This window comes from Cibotium barometz, chromosome 9 (assembly GCF_041138505.1).
Source record: "Cibotium barometz isolate CiBa-2024 chromosome 9, ASM4113850v1, whole genome shotgun sequence".
Taxonomy (NCBI): domain Eukaryota; kingdom Viridiplantae; phylum Streptophyta; class Polypodiopsida; order Cyatheales; family Cibotiaceae; genus Cibotium; species Cibotium barometz.
Genome location: NC_141054.1, coordinates 56,410,699 through 56,430,253, shown reverse-complemented (window position 1 = coordinate 56,430,253; position 19,555 = coordinate 56,410,699). Strand labels below are relative to the sequence as shown.

The following is a 19,555-nucleotide window of genomic DNA, read 5'->3' as shown; positions in this document are numbered from 1 at the left end:
AGAAAGAGAGAAATAGGGGCAATGGGCCTTCATGTACGTGAAAATGTGGGGGGTTTGGTGTGTATGCGGGTGGGCGTGAATATGTAGGAGCAAATGAGTGGGTGGGGTGCTGCAACAAGTACGAGCATGGGTTTATGCGAGAGAGTGTGCACACATGGGGTGTAGGTCCATGCACGTGCGAGTGTGTAAACATACAATTGGATGCATTTTCATGGGTGGAGGTGCAAATATGCATGCAAACAGCGTGCGTGTGAATGTTTGGCAATGCACTGGCAGATTTGTATAAAGTGGCATGCTATGGGGAAAGCTGATGAGATGCAAAACAAAGATTTTTTTTGGACCAAAGCTAATATATGTCTGTATGTTTTCTTCCTATGTATACACATGTGCACATTTTTTCCCATGGTAGACAAGTAGGCCCAAACTTGCATATTTGCACTCATTTTACTTGGCGTTATTAGCAAATATTAACATGTGTCCTTTTGCAAACTGGTCTGCCCACTCGATGTAGTGCTTGGTCTGCAGCATTTGCACTATTTGCCCAATAGGAGGAGGTCAAGGAAAACCGAACTTTTTTTAATGGTTATACAATTTTAGGGCCTCTGTCTAGACATGGTCAACTTCACTTGCATCTTAGGCATGTGGACGGTAGAGGAGCAAGTGACAAGGAAAAACAAATTCCTAATGTAATTGTCTGTCAAGGGTTCTTGGGCAATGCCTTGGTGGACATGCATATCAAATGAATGATGCTTGCAACAGCAGCACAAGTGCTCCATGGGCTACAAATTAAGGCATGCCTCCATGGTATGCATTCCTCCCTGTCCAGAGGACGGGTGGCAGACTAGTCCTATGAAGGCCAAAACCAAAACGAGGCTGTCAATGGAAGGGCTCCTTCAAAAAATGCCCTTCAATTGGGAAGGGTGAAGGAATTTTATAACTATCAACATTACGTGTGCAGCTATCCAAAACTAGTATATGCACATTATAAACGATTTATCCTTTTATTTTGATTTGATGTTCTGCGTTCATATGTGGCATCAATCTATGAAGTTTATTTTATCATGCTTTTGTGGTTTATGACCATAAAGAGAATATCACCGCTTTTTGAAAGGGGTCATACCAAACAAAATGAGCTTAGTATTATTATTTTTTAATTTGAAAATCATGACTAGTTATAATTTTGGTCTCAAATGGCTATGACTAATGTTTAACCTTTTTTTTTGGACATGATTAGCTTGACTTCGAAGGATAATTTGAAATTTTACTCTTCTACACAGAAGGGTAAGTTTCTACTCCACTTGTCTAAAGAAAGTAAAGGGTTCCCTTCAGATCCTATAGTTGCTTGTCACCTTCTGTTAAAGTTTGGACCAACTTTTAGGAATTTGAAGTGGCTTGACTAGGATTTCCATTAGAGCCATCACCAACTTTTAGGAATTGGACCACCTTTTAGGAATTTGAAGTGTGGGTTTGACAAGGATTTCCATTAGAGCACTCGATGTGACATCACCTTGTGTTAGGATTTCAAATCTTGGGCTTGGATTTGCATTATGGGGCCTGTACCAAGAATACATATTTTTTCTTCACTTTGACGTGTGTTCAAACCCCATTGTGCCTTGTGGGCTCTTGTCACCTTGTGTCAACTTCTTGAGTAACATTTAGGAACTTCAAAGTCTTGGGAGTACACATACACATTTTTCAAAGTCTTGGGGGTGCACATTTTTTCCAACCTTTAATAGTACTGGAATCATCAACTTCTTGACCAACTTGCCTTGCGCGTGGTACACAACTTCAAGCCTTTTTTGTGATAAATATAGAGGTGCACAAGAGTTGAAGCGAGAGAGAACGAACCCTCAAGGCATCCAAAGTAATCAGCAACTTTTGGGCATCTTCTACTTTGTGAGCCAGGAGTACTTCATCATTTGTATAGAGGTGTGGCCTTGCTGGTAGCTTCACCTTGAGCTGCAAGACGTATGCAGAAGCAATATTTGCATCTATTTTGGCAATTGTGAGCCTCAATATGGAGAAGAAACTTACTCTTCAGATCTTTTGGATAGTGTTTCCAACGATCGTGGTATGTAATTAGCCCTTCTTGAAGTAGTGATTGAAATGTAAAACAAAATATTTGCAAAGGTGGTACTCCTTAATAATGCGGTAGTTCGGTGTGTGTGCGCGCCCGTGTGTGTAAATATATATGTACGTTGCATATATATTGTGTGTGTGTATGCACATGCATACGCACGCACACATACATACATATAGGCCTGTGCATAGGGGTGTGTGTAAAGCTAATGAAGAAGGAAGCCTTCTAATAACTTAATTGTTTGTGAGTAATTTTGCATTGGCAATTGTAGGGAATTGCAGTATTGTGTAAGCCTATGCCACATATTGACCTAATGGAAGTGGATGCTCTTTTGGAGTGGAAGGCAAACTACATCTCTAAGGCATCACAGCATGTGCTGTGGAGCTGGAATGCTGCCAACACTTCCACTGTTTGTAAGTCATGGGTGGGGGTTTCTTGCAACCCCTCAGGCCATCATATCCAAGGCCTCAATCTATCCGGGGCAGGCTTGGCGGGCTCCATGGCGCCTCACCTTGGCAACCTCACCTTCTTATCCATCCTTGATCTTTCCAATAACTCTTTTACAGGCCGTATACCCTCTCAGCTCGAGGGTTGCATTGCACTTGAGATGTTGGATCTTCATTCCAACATGTTGAGCACTCCCATCCCATCATCCCTCGCTTCCCTCTCCTCCCTTGAGCTCTTGAATCTCTGTGACAACAACCTCACTGGGCCTATCCCACTAGCCATGTTTGCAAATCGCAATGCCTCCCGCTTGCAGGCATTGGGTCTTTGTGTTAATGCACTCAGTGGCTCCATGCCATCCGACCTTTGCATGCACTTACCTAACCTCCAAACCCTACTGTTATGGCACAACCACCTCACAGGAGCCATCCCTCCAAGCTTGGCAAACTGCTTGAACCTCATCGACCTTGAACTCAATACCAACCAGCTATCCGGTCCCATTCCAAACCAATTTCACTTGCTGCAAAATCTTCAAAGCCTTTACCTCCATCAAAACAATCTCACGGGGCATATCCCTCCAAGCTTGGCCAACTGCACCAGCCTCACCGAGCTTACGCTCAATTCCAACCAGCTAACCGGTCCTATTCCGAGCCAGTTTCACTTGCTACACAATCTTCAACTTCTTTACCTTGATAGTAACACACTCACGGGGCCTATCCCTCCAAGCTTTGGCAATTGCACTAACCTCGTCGAACTTAACATGTATTCCAACCAGCTGACCGGCCCCATTCCGACCGAGTTTGGCAGCAGCTTGCACAATCTAGAAATATTATCCTTGGATCAAAACCACCTCACAGGGGCTATCCCTCCAAGTTTAGGAAATTGTACCCACCTCAGTATCCTGAACTTGTTCTCCAACCAGCTAGTTGGTCCCATTCCAAACCAGCTTTCCTCCCTGCAAAATCTTCAGGTATTAGAGCTTATGCAAAACAGCGCCCTCACGGGTCCCATTCCTTTAGGTTTAGCCAACTGCACATACCTCACAATCCTTGATTTATCCTTCAACCAGCTAACAGGACATATCCCAGCACAACTCAGCTTCTTAAATCACCTGGAGTTCCTTAATTTAGGTTCTAATCGGCTTATAGGAATCATCCCGCCCGCCTTGGCATCGAATTGCACAAACCTCGTCACTCTTGAACTTAACGACAATGAGCTTTCGGGTGTCGTTCCAACAGAGCTTGGCCAGCTAGGAAATTTTCAAAAGCTAACGCTGTCCCAAAACAAATTGACAGGGGCCATTCCCTTGAGCTTGGGCAACTGCACACAACTCTTGGAACTCGACTTGAGCTCAAATCAGCTGACCAGCACCATCCCCAGCTCCAGTCTTATACTGTTGGCTCATTTGCAAACACTTCAATTGTCAGAAAATAACCTCTCAGGCCTTTTCCACCTGCTTGATTTCAGTAACTTCACAAATCTTACATTCTTACAATTGCAGTCCAACGAACTAAGCGGTTCTCTATCACCATCACAGTTCTCAAATTTAGGACAGATTCGGCTGCTGGATCTTGGCTCCAACCGCTTGACAGGTGAGATCCCACATGGTTAGCGAACATTAAAATTCAGGTTACTGAGGATGCCGGGAATGCCATTACCTCCTGTGTTTTTACTAGTCGTTGATCGACCATTCCGTGGAATGGTCGACCAACAACCAGTAAAAACAGGCCACCCCAGAATGGCCCAGGGTCACAAGCCACTCTGCAAGGCTATGCCTGGTCACCAGCTTAACCTACAGAATGGCCACTCTGTACAACTTAATATCTAATTGTATTAATTTTCTCTTCACTCTCTCACCCTTTAGTGATGGCTTGACAGGTGAGATCCCATGGGATGCCTTCTCCAATTGTACTTTTCTCTTCACTCTCTCGCTCTTTAGTAACCGCCTCACTGGAGGAATCCCGAGCAGCTTGGGGAAGTATCAAGGGTTGCAGTACTTGTACCTGGGAGACAACTTGCTTCATGGTGAGATTCCGGACTTTGAAGGCTTCATGAGCTTACTAGAGTTGGATTTGTCTTCCAACCGGCTAAACGGTTCTTTGCGATCAAGCCTCGCGCATACACTAGTCACATTAGCAATCTCATTGGACTTGTCTCACAATGAATTTTCTGGCCCTCTGCCCCTCTGGTTGGGCAGTCTAGTAATGGTTCAAACCATAGATTTGTCTGGAAACAGCTTTACTGGTGGCATACCACAGGGATTGGGTGAATGTGCATCCCTTACAGCTCTCAACCTCTCACAAAACCAACTCTCTGGAGGCTTGCCACCAGAATTAGGCAACCTGACTTTCTTGGAGTCACTAGATCTCTCAAGCAACAACCTCTCAGGGGCACTTCCTTCCTTCCTTGGGACCAGGCTTCTCCATCTAAAACTGCTTAACATCTCCTTCAACAATTTCAGTGGCCCCATCCCTACACATGAAGGGGTCTTCAGGCATCTCAATGCAAGCTGCTTTCAAGGAAATCCAGGCCTCTGTGGGCCACTTCTCAACAAGGAATGCACGGATACCACCTTAATGTCCAGGGAACAAGGGCACCACCATAGTATTCTTCACCTTAGCAAATGGAGGGGAATTGTTCTTATTACTTTCAGTCTGTTATTGGTGTCATTACTAGTAGTAGCGGTATCATGGCGCTACTTTCATCATGCAAAGGTGGGTAAAGAGCTGGTCATCACTGGAAGGCTAGCAGGAGCAAAACGATATTCAGCTCAAGAGCTCATGGAAGCAACACAAGGTTACTCGGAGGCTAACCTTCTTGGGCAAGGTGGTCTTAGTCAGGTGTATAAGGGTGTGCTTGGTGATGGTAAGATTGTGGCAGTGAAAAAGCTCAAGGATATAGATAATAGCTCCCATGAGGCATTCCTACGAGAAATGAAAATCCTTAGCAAGCTGAGGCATCGAAACCTTGTCCAAATTTTGGGTTGTGTGCTTAACCTGGATGTTAAAGCATTAGTCTTGCAATATATGGAAAATGGAAGCCTGGAGCAGTATTTGGAAACGCATTTCGATGAGACGAGGCAAATGGAGTCTACTGGATTTAGTTACTCGGAGATGGTGTTGCGGGTAGCAGTTAGTGTCGCCCAAGCCCTTGCCTACCTACATCACGAATATGGTGTGCCCATCATCCATGGAGATGTGAAGCCCAGCAACATTCTCTTCGACTCCAACCTCGACCCACATCTTGCAGACTTTGGACTTGCGAAGCTGATCGAAAGAGGCGCTAAAGCAGTCTCTTTATCTTCTGACTTCAAAGGATCAATTGGTTATATGGCACCAGGTCTAGTATAGTCTAACTATTATAACTGGTGAAGCACACAGATTATATTGTGTATATATATATATATATTCTTGTAGTTGGTGTTTGATATGTTTTGTTGTGCTTTACCAAAAGTGGAGGTTAGTAAACTAGGCCTTAAACTTGGTAAACCAGGACTCTCAACTTTTTTCTTTGTTTTTGTTTGAAGTAAACTAGGGATGATGTAAGGCCTCATGACTAAGTGACACATCATGAATTAGGAGGGATCTATGGTTGGAAAGAGGCGTCGCGATCGGGATTTCATTAACACCGTTGGATTCTCCAAGTGAACTACGAGTGAACTGTGGGTAAACTAGGGGTGAACTAGGGAGACCTTTTCGGGTAAGAAAGTGAACTAGAGAAACATTTTCTAGTAAAAGTGAACAAAGGACCAAAATATCAAGATTTAAATTTAAAAACACTCTGCACAGCCTGCTGGAAAGTATAGCATAGTGGTTAGATGTTGAAAGTTTGAGCGGATGGTTCCAAGCTCGAATCCTCTTTTGAACTCAACCCCTCCAAATTTTTCTAAGTCTCAAAAATCCCCATGGTATACCCTGAGTTCACCCCTAGTTCACTTGCCCGACGGTCTAGGTTAAGCAAGATCGCGACACCTCTTTTCAACCTTAGATCCTTTCTAATTCATAATGTATCATTTAGTCCTGTGGGTAAACTAAGGCACACCAAAATCTATCCAAAGCCTAACATTGTCTATGTTTTGACTTGCTCACAGAGTATGCATACGCCGCTCGGATTACGACAAAGGTAGATGTGTATAGTTACGGAGTTGTTCTACTGAGGATGCTGACTGGGAGAAGTCCCACACAAGACTTTTTGGATGGGCTAAGTCTTCATGAGTGGGTCAAATCAAAGCTACCTTCAGAGCCTGAGGGTGGTGCAGATTTGAATATAGAGCTGCTACATACATCCCTAATGCATAAAAGCCCTTATTACGCCGGTGCAAGTACCTCATCTAGCCATGACCATAGATTGGCAGAGCACCTCCTGCGAATGGGTGTGGCATGCACAGCTGATCATCCAGATGATCGTCCCACCATCCAGCGAGTGCTTGCATTCTTTACATCTCATCACTCCAATATTCAAAAAGAAACTCAAAACATGCCAACCAGTCATACTGTCCAAGATGGCTCCCATGTCATGTGATGAGTTTTCTTGTTAGGGGTTTTTGTCGGAAATAATTTTGTGCTGGCAGTGCTTTTTTGCAGTAAATGTGCTGCAACAGCTGAACGAGTGCTTGAGGAGCGCTCTTCCTGTGGTGTTTTGTCTCTTGGTCTGTCTCTTGGTCTGTAATAATCATAGGACTAAATTGTTTCAAATGGATGAAGGGTGAAGGCCCCTCTCTGCAAACGAAGTAACCCTAGAAACCCATAGGTGTAAGGGTAGAATACCGAACACAGAATACCGGAAAATGATATTGTTCTTTGTAACGCTTTGTTGGATGTGTATGCTAAAGGGGAAGGCATGGCAATTGTGATTGATGAACTGTTCATTGGGGATGTAGACTCATGGAATACACTAATCGTAGGAGGATATGCTCAAAAAAGAGGTTGTCTCTTAATGCCTCGGGCCTACTGCATGTAGTTGCTCACGTCTGGTAAATGAGGTATTCTCGCGCACAAAATACGACTTCTTGCCAGATTTATGCCAACTTGCAACGTTTTCTATCCCCAAGTTACAACTTCACTTTGCATATTCATGACAAGGAAATCAGAACATGTTACTTCGCAAACTTGCATGTTTACAACTCCACTTTTTGCATAATCTTGGCATTGCTTGTTTTGAGTTTCTTTTTGATTTTTCCCCAGAAGAAAGAAAAAAGGGCTAGACATATTCCATAAAGCATATACAAAATCACTTCAGCAATTGCTAGGGCTGCAAAACAGCACCGCAATGCTAAAGCTACAAGAATCTTGCGGAGGCTGATCCTCCTTTGCAGCCCTAATGCTAAAGCTACAAGAATCTTGCGGAGACTGATCCTCAACTATGTGGGTGATATACATCAAATTAAAATATACAAGCCTCTCAAGGCAATTAAGGGGGAATCGGTGCTAATAGGGGGGGAGGTGGGGTGTATATAAATCCATCTAAGATTGACTATCAAAGAGAGTGAAGAAGATCCTGCGTCCCCCAAGTCTGAATGAACTGTCAACCCAAGTTTGAATGAACTGTGTCCACTTCATCTTATTGGTCCTAGATCAACCCTGCATCTGATCCCACGCTCCCCAACGCAACACATCGAGAGTGTAGTAGCATTTCCAAAGGAAAATATCGGGGGTTTTCAAGATGCTCAGTAGCGATTTATCGCTGTTGCTACCTAGCAGCAAAATAACGCTGCTCAACAGTGTCTATAGCAATGAAAAAACATTGCTATACTGTAAAAAAATCTCGCTTTTTTTGTCGTCACATAGTTTTATCTTTTGAATACAATAAACTTGTACTCTGAGTTTTTTTCTGCAAGTTTTTGTCTTGTCTATCACTTTTATCTCTCCTACCCTATCCTCCTCAAGCTCAAGCAAGGTATGTCTACTGTTTTCATTTATCTTGTATGCAAACAAGCTTTCCATGAAAGCTATCTTTTGAGTATTTCCTTACTCTTTTCTCTCTTTTAAGTTTTTCTTTTCTTCTTTTTTCTTTCTTCTTTTTTCCTAATTAACAGCTCTCCATTAAAGCTTCATATGGTAAGAGATCTTGATTTTTCTTAATTCTTTTTTTTTTCTCGACTTGGTTTAATTTTGTAGGTTTTCAACACATACAAACCTCACAAGAGATCTCTTTCTTGTATGTTTCTTCTTTCATGCTTTTACATGTTTATAGGATTTGTAAGTTTTAGGGCTTTTAAGATTAGGATTTGTTATTAATACATTTTTTCTTTATTTTGGTTTGATTTTGCAAGTTTTCAACACATACAAGCCTCATAAGGTAAAAGATCTCTTTCTTGTATGTTTCTCCTCTTATGCTTAAAATGTTTATAGGGTTTGTAAGTTTTAGGGCTTTTAAGATTAGGGTTTATTATTGATACATTTTTTTCTTATTTTGGTTTGATTTTGTAAGTTTTCAACACATACAAGCCTCACTAGATAAGAGATCTCTTTCTTGTATGTTTCTTCTCTTATGCTTTTACATATTATAGGGTTTGTAAGTTTAGGGTTTGTTTATTTTCCCATGTTCCATGCACCATGCATGCTGGTAGCTACCTATGCATGTCGGTACCTTCCTAGGCATGTCGGTAGCTACTTATGCATACCGGTAGCAATCTATGGAAGCTGGTAGCAACCTATGCATGTCAATAGCTTCTAACGCATGTCGATAGCAACCAACGCATGCAGGTAGTTTTCTATGCATGTCGGGCATTCCGATAGCTACGTACGCATGTCAGTAGCTTTATGCATTATACCGGTAGCTACCAACGCATGCCGGTAGCTTCCAACGCATGCCAGCAGCTTCCTACGCATGCCAGGCATGTCGATAGCATCCAATGCATGCCGGGCATGTAGCTTTATGCATTATGCCGATAGCTACCAATGCATTATGCCGGTAGCTTCCAACGCATGCCGGTAGTTTTATGCATTATGTCGGTAGCTTCCTACGTATGCCGGTAGCTTCCAATGTATGCCGATAGCCATATGTATAAGGCTATATACATAAGACGTGAAGAAGGAGTTGATATCCCAATAATATTTGTAAGTATATATTAGCTGAAATTGTATCTTATCTTTTAATTAAAGAAAGTTATCTTAAATAACAACTTTCTAAAATGTTCATTTGTTTGTATGTCTATAGCTTGAAGCAATGGACCGCCTCCCTACGCAAGATGAATATGATTTTGCATTACAACAGGGTTTGCAAGCTCTATTTGATAGGGTGCAAGACGAAGGATATATTGTTATTACTAAAGGAGATGCTTGGCAAGCATGGCAAGTAAGTACATTCCTAAATCCTAAACGTCTTTGTTTTTGCAAAACAGATTCTCAGTTATGTTAGTTTTATTGTGTTTTAGGATCATGTAACTAGAAACGGTAGTGCAAATATCCATGCCGGTGTAGCAATGGAAATGTGAGAAGCGAAGTGACTAAAGCTGTAATAAGGAACAATAATAATCGCACATCATGAGATCTAGATAGTCCCTAGCTCCATAGGTTTTCATTACGCTTTATCTTGTACATGCGTTTTTTGGAATCATACACTTATGTAATTACGCTAAGTATTGTAATTGAATTTTGACATTCCTAAAATCATGAATTGCAAATGTCTTTTCTTTTTGGTATTTGTCAAGTTTTACATTACACCTGTCCATGATGATGTGAAGTTATGTTAGTTTTACTGTGTCTACATTAGAAAAAAAAGAGCTGGGAAAGACTGGGGAGTCTGTGATCCAGCTTTTTTTTATTATGTAGTACTTTCACTGCTATTGCAGTGAATCCATTGCAGCGAAAATAGTAGCTTGTTTAGGAACAATATAGGCCCGACATCTCCGTACCTTTCTAGTTATAAAAGCGCTGCTATTTTTGCTACTAAACCCTCATTCTGTTGTAGTGTTCTCAAGGTATGCACAATATCACTCTAGTATGGAAGAGCATCCTCGTGGGCATATCCAAGAATTAGTGCATTTGAGGAGATAACATCCCAAGCAGGGAGCTCCTCAAGCAATTGTCGTGCTTTGCAAAAGCTCTACATTGGGCATAAAAGTATAATATCTTTTCCAGCCAACCCCCTATTTGGATAAAATTATTCCTCCTTGGCACATGCTTATTTGGTATTGAAGGCTTTCAAGATGTAAACAACAGTCATTGCATCTGGAAATGAGAGCATCCTAACCCTGCTGTTTTAGGCATATCCTGCAACAATAAGGCAATGTCAATATCGAGTTTGTTCCTCCGTGCATGGCAATGTCATCATGAGTTTGTTCCCCTTGTCACCTGCTCCAATGTTGCCACTGGTCTTCAAGTTGCAAGAAAAGGTCCTAGCATCTAGAGAGATCCTAAGCAAGGAGCTCCTCAAGCAGTGGTTGTACTTTTGCAAGGGTTTTTCATTTGGTAAACATTTCCACAAAAACCTGGCCAAGCACAATAAGTTTTTCCTTGTCTGGCAATCTCAATGTGCATTCCTCCTCCCTAAGCTTTTAATCTGGCACAGGCTTTCAAGATGCAAGTGCAGGTTACAGCGTCTGGACAGAGGCCCTCAGACTGCATCTACTTTGAGGTAGTTCAGAGCATCAATATGAGTTAGCTCTTGCTAGGAATACCCTGCGCTTACTGCAATCCAAGAGAATGCATCCTAGACAAGAAGCCCATCAAGCGATTCTTAGGTTTTTTGCCAGCACAGCACAGTTTGCATACCTGTTGACACTACACGCAATCCCCTTTTCAAAAGGGCAGCATGTTCTTGTACAGACAATCCCTCAATAAGGCCTTGTTAATGTCTGTTTGTCATTGCTAAAAACTGATCGGAAGAAAATACCTGCAACAACAGTTTGGTTCTTATGCTAGCTTCAAAATGGCTCCCTGCATTACACACACATGCGCATACTCGTTTGTGTTCTAATGGCGATGGCGGGGCAAGGCAATTTCCCTGCTACTACAAGATGCAGCAGGGCGGGTCCTCTCTCCACCCCTTCTTCGTTACACAAGTTCACTCAAACTGTGGCTCGCGGGAGCTCCTTGAGTATGACGCTTGGTGCCTTTGTGTTCTCATGGCGATGGCGGGGCAAGGCAATCTCCCTCTCCATTCTGCAACTACAAGATGCAGCAGGGTACCCCATCTTTGTTACACGCGAAAATCTTCATCTGTTAAGCTTTCGCAGCAGTGAGCGCTTTACTCTCTCTCTCTCTCACACACGAAATCCTAACCTTCCGGTTGCTACGGAGCGCCCGAAAACCTGGAATTCTGCTCATCATCGCCATAGCCAAGTGAAGCAAAGATTATCTGTCTATAACAGAGAGCCAATAATTATTCTAGAACTTGTAGCAGAGATCATCATCGTCATTACCAAGTGAGGTTTTGTAGCAGAGATCATTTGGCTGTTACGGAGAGCCCCATAGCCGAACAAGGCTCAGAGCATTTGGCTTACAGTGAGCTCCTTAGCCCTGAAATTACAGCAGAGATCATCAGCGCCATAGCCAAGGAAGGCTCTCTAGCAGAGATCATTCGGGCGTTACAGAGAGCCCCAAAGCCCAGGAATTGCAGCAAGCATCATAGCAAAGGGAAGGCTTTGTAGCACAGGTTGCCATGGCCACAAGCCATGAAGGCTTCTGATCATCAGATTAAGACACGCTATCACCATAGTCACACCCAAAGACGAAATGGGAAAAGATGAAAGATTTGCACATGCATCTCCACCAGTCGGCCTCGCCCCTGCTGCCATGGCCTCTACACCTTCAGGTAAATCTCAAATTGCCATATCGCTATTCCGATTAGGGCTTTGCTTCCTTGAAAGAGAAAACTATTTTTGTTGATGTCGACAAGGCTTTCCTTTGATCGTATCAAGGGAGAGCTCTCTGTTGCGGGCACTTTTATGTAATTGTAGCATCTTGTTATTGTTGTGAGGGTTTTTCCAGACACAGATGGAAAGATATACATGTTACGGTTTCATCAGATAGGATTTCTGTGTCAGGCTGTCCTATGATCATTACACAACAGAGCTCTCTGGTTCATTCAACTTACATAAAGGTACCAAATAGAAAGTATTATACATACAAACAATTTTGAAGGTTTTGCCCATTCAAAGATGAGACAAACTTAAGAAAAGCCTTCTCTAAGTCCAGAAAGAGCCACTTCATTCGCTAGTCTTTGACAAGACACATGCTTTACTTTGATTGGCTACGCTGATGGTTTGGTGTAGTATATGAGTATTTTGCCTGACCAGGACATTCTAATGGCAAGATCATAGAGAAGGTAAGTCCCTATTTTGGAAATGCGCATTTTGCTGTTGTAGGATTGATTGGCACAGTAGAACTTTGCTTTTGAATGTTCTCTAAGCGTCACGAAAAGTGGAAACTTACCACTTTTTAAAGTCTTAAGTTTTTCCGTTCCTTTTTCGTTTGTTTTTAGTGATTTTTTTCTTTTCATTCAAATTATTGGTGAGTCAGATTCTTCTGGCCTAATGATGGTATATATTTTCCCCACATTACAGCATAGTTTTGCTTCAACTTGTAGGGTTCTGCTAACCTACAAGAGATTATTTCAGCCGAAAACCTTGACCTCAATGTGTACTAAATTTCTGCAAAGTGATGCAGTTTATACATGGTAACAGAAAATGGTGTGGGGCACACAATTGCTATGTTTACATTGTTTCATTGGTCATAACCATTTTTACATCAAGTGAAAGAATCAGAGATATTCAAAGATAATGAGTAGAGTGATGGTTTGTCTCATGCATTGGGTAGTAGAAGGGTTTGGTTAGCTGGTAAGATGGTTGTGATGCTCTTTACCATTGTGCACCTCTTCCTTTTGCTTCATTGCATGCTTACTTAAGTACTTCTATCATCTCTAAAGTTGATCATTTCTACAATTTGTCGTAGTTGTTTAATTCACACTGCATGTTTCAGTGAGAATGAGAAAGAGAATCATCCAAACCTATTCTAGCACTTCACTTTTATTTGCTTTGGCTATGAGAGAAACACAAAAATCTGAATATATGAAAGCAAGTACAACAGCCCTGCATGGAGCAGTGTGTGGCTCTATGGGTAGGGCTTGTGGATGGAGAAGAAAAGGAAATGAATGAATGAGTGAGTGAGAGCATGGGGGCATATATATACCCCCTCTAGGAAGCTCGCCGACTAGTCCTAAAAATGATAAAGGAGGGAAAAAATAAATAATGCCAAAAGGCTCATAAAAGGTGCCCAAAAAATAATAAAAATAGCCAATGCTACCTAAAAATAATCAGAGCTCCTATGTCCCCCACTGACTCAGTGATAGGGCTCACAACCAGGAGATGATTCATGCTAACAGTCCCCCCCCTCTCAGATCCTGGGTGTGGGATAAAGCCTAAGGAGCTGAAGTGAGTAACCATGGAGGGTTGTGGAAGGGCCTATGTAAACAAATCCACTGCATTTTCCTTGGAAGGACAATACTCAATGAGAATCTCCCGTGCCATAATTTGCTCTCGAATAAAATGATACTGTATCTCACTATACTTCATCCGAGCATGGAATACTGGGTTCTTGGCAATTGCCAAGCAACTCTGGTTGTCACAAATGAATCAAGGTAGGCGCCGTCTATGGGAACCCAATCTCTGCAAAGCAGTCATCTAAGCCAAACCACCTCTTGAGCAGCTACAGATGCCGCTCGGTACTCAGCCTCTGTAGAAGACAATGCCACTGTAGGCTGCTTCTTAGAACTCCATGAAATAGCTCCGGATCTAAGAGTAAAGCAAAATCCAGATGTCGATCTCCGTGTGTCGACGTCTCCAGCCCAATCAGAATCTGACCATCCTTTAAGAGTAATCCCCTGGGTATACATGCCATAGGACTCAGTACTCTACAAATATCGCAATACCTGCTGTGCTGCCTGTCAATGCACCAATAAAGGGGTGTCCATGAATGAGCTGAGTATGCCCACTGTAAAAGAAATGCCAGGTCTCGAATGAATGAGAAAATTGAGAGACCCAACCAAGGTCCCATTTGTAAAGTCACTAGCTGCCTCTGTGGGACAGCTTCTGCTCCGGGTCCATGGGGGAAGAAATGGGGCGACAAACTACCATTTCAAATGTCTCTGAAAGCTCACAGATATATCTATGCTGAGACACAAAAATACCATCATGAGTCTGGAAGATCTCCAAGCCGAGGAAGAAATGAAGAAGTCCAAGATCTGTCATCTCAAACTCCTGGCCAAGCTGTTCCTTAGTGTGAGCAATATGCGCATTGTGGCTCCCAGTAAGAATCAAATCATCCACATAAAGAATAATAAGAGTAACGACCCCTCCTTCTCTGTAGATGTAGAGATTAGGATCTGAATCCGATCTCTGAAAACCAGTCTGAATGAAAAAGCTATCAATACGTTGGTACCATGCTCTAGGTGTCTGCTTGAGACCATATAAATCCTTCCGTAAACGGTAGACCATATCCTCTACTCTTGGAATAAGGAATCCTGGGCGCTGCTCAACATAGACCTCCTCCTATAGAGTTCCGTTGAGGAAGGCAGACTTTACGTCCATCTGATAAATGGGCCAATGATGATGAGCTGCGAGAGCAATCACTGTCCTGATGGTGGTCATCCTGGCCGTAGGTGCAAAGGTTTCTTGAAAATCCAAGCCAAACTTCTAGGCATAACCCTTGACAACAAGACAAGCTTTGTGCTTATCCAATTTGCCATGTGAACGATACTTGGTCTTATAGACCCATCAGACTCCAATCACCTTCCGCCGTGTAGGCCGTGGGACCAACTCCCATGTTTGATTCCGCTCAATGGAATCCAACTCTGCCTCCATAGCAGGCCTCCAAACATGATAGAGCCTGCTCAAATGCTAGTTGGCTCACTATCCTGTAAAACTCACGATATGAGTGCATAGTTCACCCTCACATGTGTCAGTCGAGTCGATTTTTTTCGATTTTCGTGCATCGGTGGGCCGGGACGGTGCAGCCCAGACTCCAGCACCATCAGACAATATCCGCAGCAACGTTTTAAAATATATACCTTATACGGCTTTCATGCACTAAAGTGAATAGTCATACGAGCCCGCCTATGGTACTGGTACCATTAACTGATCTGTTGACCCTACTGCTAAAGTCTCTGGGATCTCCTCAAGCCATCTTGGCTGGTCTCTGGAAGCTCGGTAACTCCAAAATCTTGGACTATCTCTAAAAGGACCATCTAAGTACACGCCATGCCCTAGTAGGACAGTCATTCATGAGTGACCTCTGAATGCCACAAAACTCATGTCTCACCTATTGATTTGGCCATAAGAGCGGTGAGTTTGTATAGGCCACGTTCTTACACTCCTTGCCATAGAGGCTGCCCTATATCATGATCCTCAACGATGACAGAATGCTCATCAAAGATGATATGGGTACCTAGCATGGTAAGAGAACTCACAGACAAAAGCTTAAATCCCAAATCTGTAACATAAAGGACCTTAACATTTGACCTGTGTCCTTTGCCATTTGGAACGAGAGGAATAATGCCGGATCCTTGTATTCGAAGAGTGGACCTATCTCCAATAGTGACATTGCCGGACTTGTCATGAAGGTTCTGAATCCAATCGTGCATCGATAGGTCATGTGGCTGAAAGCGCCACTATCCACATACCAAGGTCGAGGCTCAGAAGAGGCCAATGCAGCCTCGCTAGACTCTCAACTTTGTAATCGAGAGGAATACCCCTCTTCCATGGTTGCGGCTGTAGAAGAACCTGTATCTTTGACTTTGGACTTCTCTCTCCACCATGAAGGTCTAAGGTTGGGGTGCTTTTTGTAGCATTGATCCATAGTATGCGCTGTCTTCTTGTAATGGGCACACTCCACCTCAGACTTGGTCTTCTCTTTCTCACCCTCTTTCGCCTTTTTTGATGAATCTTGCTTCCCTTTCCCTTTGGATTGCCCCTTCTGAGCGGTAAACACCTTGGAGCCTTTGTCACGACCCTGTGTTTTTCTCTGGACAAGATGCAGATGTGCACGGGGACATGGTGGACAGTGTGAAATGGCATCAGGTGGGAGTGAAGATGGAAGCCCATGTGTGGATAACCCCATGTGTGAAAGGGGACAAAGGAATTTTAGCTTTGAAGGTTTAAAAACCTTTAAAATCATTTATTAAGCCCTTTATTAAAGAAACGTGGCCCTTATGCTATATTTGGGGCCACGTGTGCTTTTTGGGTAAAAGGAGGGCTAGCAGGCAAAAGAGGCGCTTATCCCTACAGCAGGCACAGGTGCTTTTCTGAGGAGGGCTGGTCGCCTGAAGAGACACGGGGCTGCTCATCTGGAAATTCAGGCGCCTATCTGAAGAGGAAGGGTGTGCTTTTCTGGGAAGAGGTGGATTGCATGCTGGCTGCGCACAGAAGGACCTGAGCAAAACTGTACGACTGCTGCAGGACTGTACGGCTGCTGTGCAGGTGCTGTCCACGTGGCAGATCAGACTGCTGCAGGTGCAGATTTAGGCGATGCAGGTACAGACGGTGCAGATCAGGTTGCTGCAGATTGAAGGCGGCGCATGTGCAGGTACAGTCCACGTGGCAGAACTGTACGGCTGCTGCAGATTGGTTGGCGGCTGGTTTAGGTGATTGATGCAAGCCTGTATGGACAGCAGAAGGGCTGCAGGCGGGCTATGCTACAGTAGCTTCAGGCGCATGCTTTTTAGAGACTAAAGGGCTGGCTACTGTGCTGTGCTTCAGAACAGAGACACAGGCCTCCTTTCTCTCTCTCTCTCTCTCTCCCTCTGCTGAAGAGTAGACAAGGGTTGGTTTTTCTGGATACAAAGATGGACAGAGACTGGATATTCATGAACATAGACATCATGACGATGGCGTTCAACTGATGAGACTTTCAGCTTTTCTATGCTTTGATTCAGGACTGTTTTGGGACAGTTTATGGGCTGTTTTTGTTTGGTCGCAAATTCAGCCATGTGCTTGGGTTTTTGGCTGCAAGTACAGGTCATGTGGTTATGTTTCTTGGCATGGGAGTGAAGCAAGCTCGCATGGCTGCGTGCTCATGGAGTAGATTGCTTTCTTCCTGCTAGAAAGGAACAGTGGGACCTACAGCTATGGGCATCTCTATGTTGCCAGATGTTTCATGAGGGAACAGGTGACTAGATGTATGTCGTTGTTGGCGAAGAAACATGTTTTTGGGTTTCTCCAGGAGATAGGTCACATGCAGGCAGAAGGTACAGGAGTGGACACATGTATGGTACAGCCTTGCTACTGATAGGACAGGGGACAGGAAATCCATGAGACAGAGATGGATAGTACCCTTGGATGGTAGAGAGGGTTTGTACATGTGTGTCGCTGTATGGTATGCTGTGCTGTGATGCGAGTTCTCTTTTGAGAGACAGTTTGGGAGTTTGTGTTGTGATGCAGAAGCACTGGATGTGTCAGGGTATGATGCTGTTCATAGTGTGAGAGGCTATGGATGGTTGTGGCAGCCCTGATCATGGGAGAAAGCTTCTATATGCAGACTCAATGTGAAGAGTCTTTCGATGTGAACAATGGCTGGATTTATTTGTGGATGCCGTGTGGACAAGAAGCCAGATGCAGGTTCTTTGCAGGCTTCAGGAGTTCTACGGGGACGGCTGAGTTTCCAGCCTTATATTGTAATCAAAGCTCTTATAATCAATTAAAGAAATACCGCAAGGGGCGCCACTGCGATTTGGGGCCAATCGGTGTCCGTGTACTATTTGCAGGAGCACTCTAGCTCCCCCTTTTTGTTTTCCTTTTCTAGGTCCTCAATGGTGTTGAAGTGTTTTATGTGCAAATGTTTGTTCCACCGCCCTTTGGTATATCAGAGGCCGGTTTACAAGGTTCCGTTGCCGGGACACATCGTCGACTTTCTCAAGTGGGCGAGTCCGTGGTTGCTTTGGTCGGGACAATCGCCAACTTTCCTAAGGAGGCGAGCTCGTGGTTGTCTCATGAGAGTCACATCAAAAGCTTCAACATGAGGAAAGTGAAAAGGAAGTGCAGGACAAAGTGCAGGATTGTGTCTTTGCCTATATGAGGTAAAGAGCAAGAGCAGAAGATGAAGCTCAGGAGAAAAGACACCAAGGACAAGAAGTAGTCGGCCAGGAACAAGAAGCAGTTGAAGTGTTATGGTGCAGGAGATGCGTTGAAGGCTATGGCATTCGACAGTTTGTCACCGGTGGTATCTTCATAGAGGCTTCATGGGTTCGGAAGACAATTTCTTTCTATGTTTAGCAGTGGTGATCTACTATGCTTCATCGAGGACTTGTGCTTACCACTTGGGTGGAGTGCAAGCAGGTTTTGGGTGCCTGAGGATGTATCAGATGAGGCTCAGATGGAAGTGGAGGAACTTGACGAGGTTCTTATTCCTGAGTAGATACTGGCACATTAGGTACAGGGTAAGGTTTCCCGTCGCTATCCTGTGAAGTTCAAGAGCTGTTCACTGATGGATACGAAGTGGATGGAGGAGGTTCACTGATGGATGCGAAGTGGATGGAGGAGGGTGACTTAGCAGATTCACCTCAGGAGTTGCAGCTTTATCTTGATGCCTATGAGTTGGAGTCGACTCTTGTTACGGCTCATTCAGGTTCAGCAGAGCATAGGTCTGGAGCATTGCCTGATGCTCAAGAGGGGGGTAGCACCTCCGCTCCCTTGTTACAGACAGGCTCATTTGCTATCTAGGAGTCGCTTGGTGACATCTTTGTATTCACCCGAAGGTACTGAGGCTGACAGTACATCTGCTTATGGGACTTCTATGATATTGTGTACTAGTCACAAGAGATGGTGGTTGAGTAAGGTTCACAGTCGCGCGCACCTGGAACTCTAACTGCAACTATGGATAACTCTATGGAGGACATAAGTCTTGCGAGCAGTCCTAGAGTTGGTTTGGTTCATGGAAATATGGATCGAACTTTGTTTGTGCATGTATGCATACACTTTTTGAGGTAGAGGTATTTTTGTATTCTGGTGCCATTGGATCCTGGTACCATTGAGAATACATTGGGAAATACTCTGCATTGTGTCACGTGCTGCATGTATGTTGGTATGATACATCAAGT

At 43.7% G+C, this 19,555-nt stretch overlaps 1 protein-coding gene across 4 annotated transcripts; it reads left to right on the top strand.

The window, feature by feature from the left end:
* Positions 1-1,806: 1,806 nt before the first annotated feature.
* LOC147635738 (uncharacterized) lies at positions 1,807-13,121 on the top strand. 4 transcript variants are annotated; one of them, XM_086803139.1, is made up of 7 exons: positions 1,820-2,071; positions 2,352-4,116; positions 4,403-5,863; positions 8,641-8,682; positions 8,797-8,821; positions 9,683-9,820; positions 10,436-13,121. In XM_086803139.1, the coding sequence occupies exons 1-7, from the start codon at positions 2,018-2,020 to the stop codon at positions 10,464-10,466; spliced, it is 3,516 nt and encodes a 1,171-aa protein (XP_086659265.1). In that variant the 5' UTR covers positions 1,820-2,017; the 3' UTR covers positions 10,467-13,121. The 4 variants fall into 4 exon arrangements, with proteins under 4 accessions (XP_086659264.1, XP_086659265.1, XP_086659266.1 ...); XM_086803140.1 differs by lacking the exon at positions 10,436-13,121 and adding an exon at positions 9,900-10,129 and having other exon boundaries at positions 1,821-2,071; XM_086803141.1 differs by lacking the exons at positions 8,641-8,682; positions 10,436-13,121 and having other exon boundaries at positions 1,821-2,071; positions 4,403-5,865; positions 9,683-9,819.
* Positions 13,122-19,555: the final 6,434 nt, after the last annotated feature.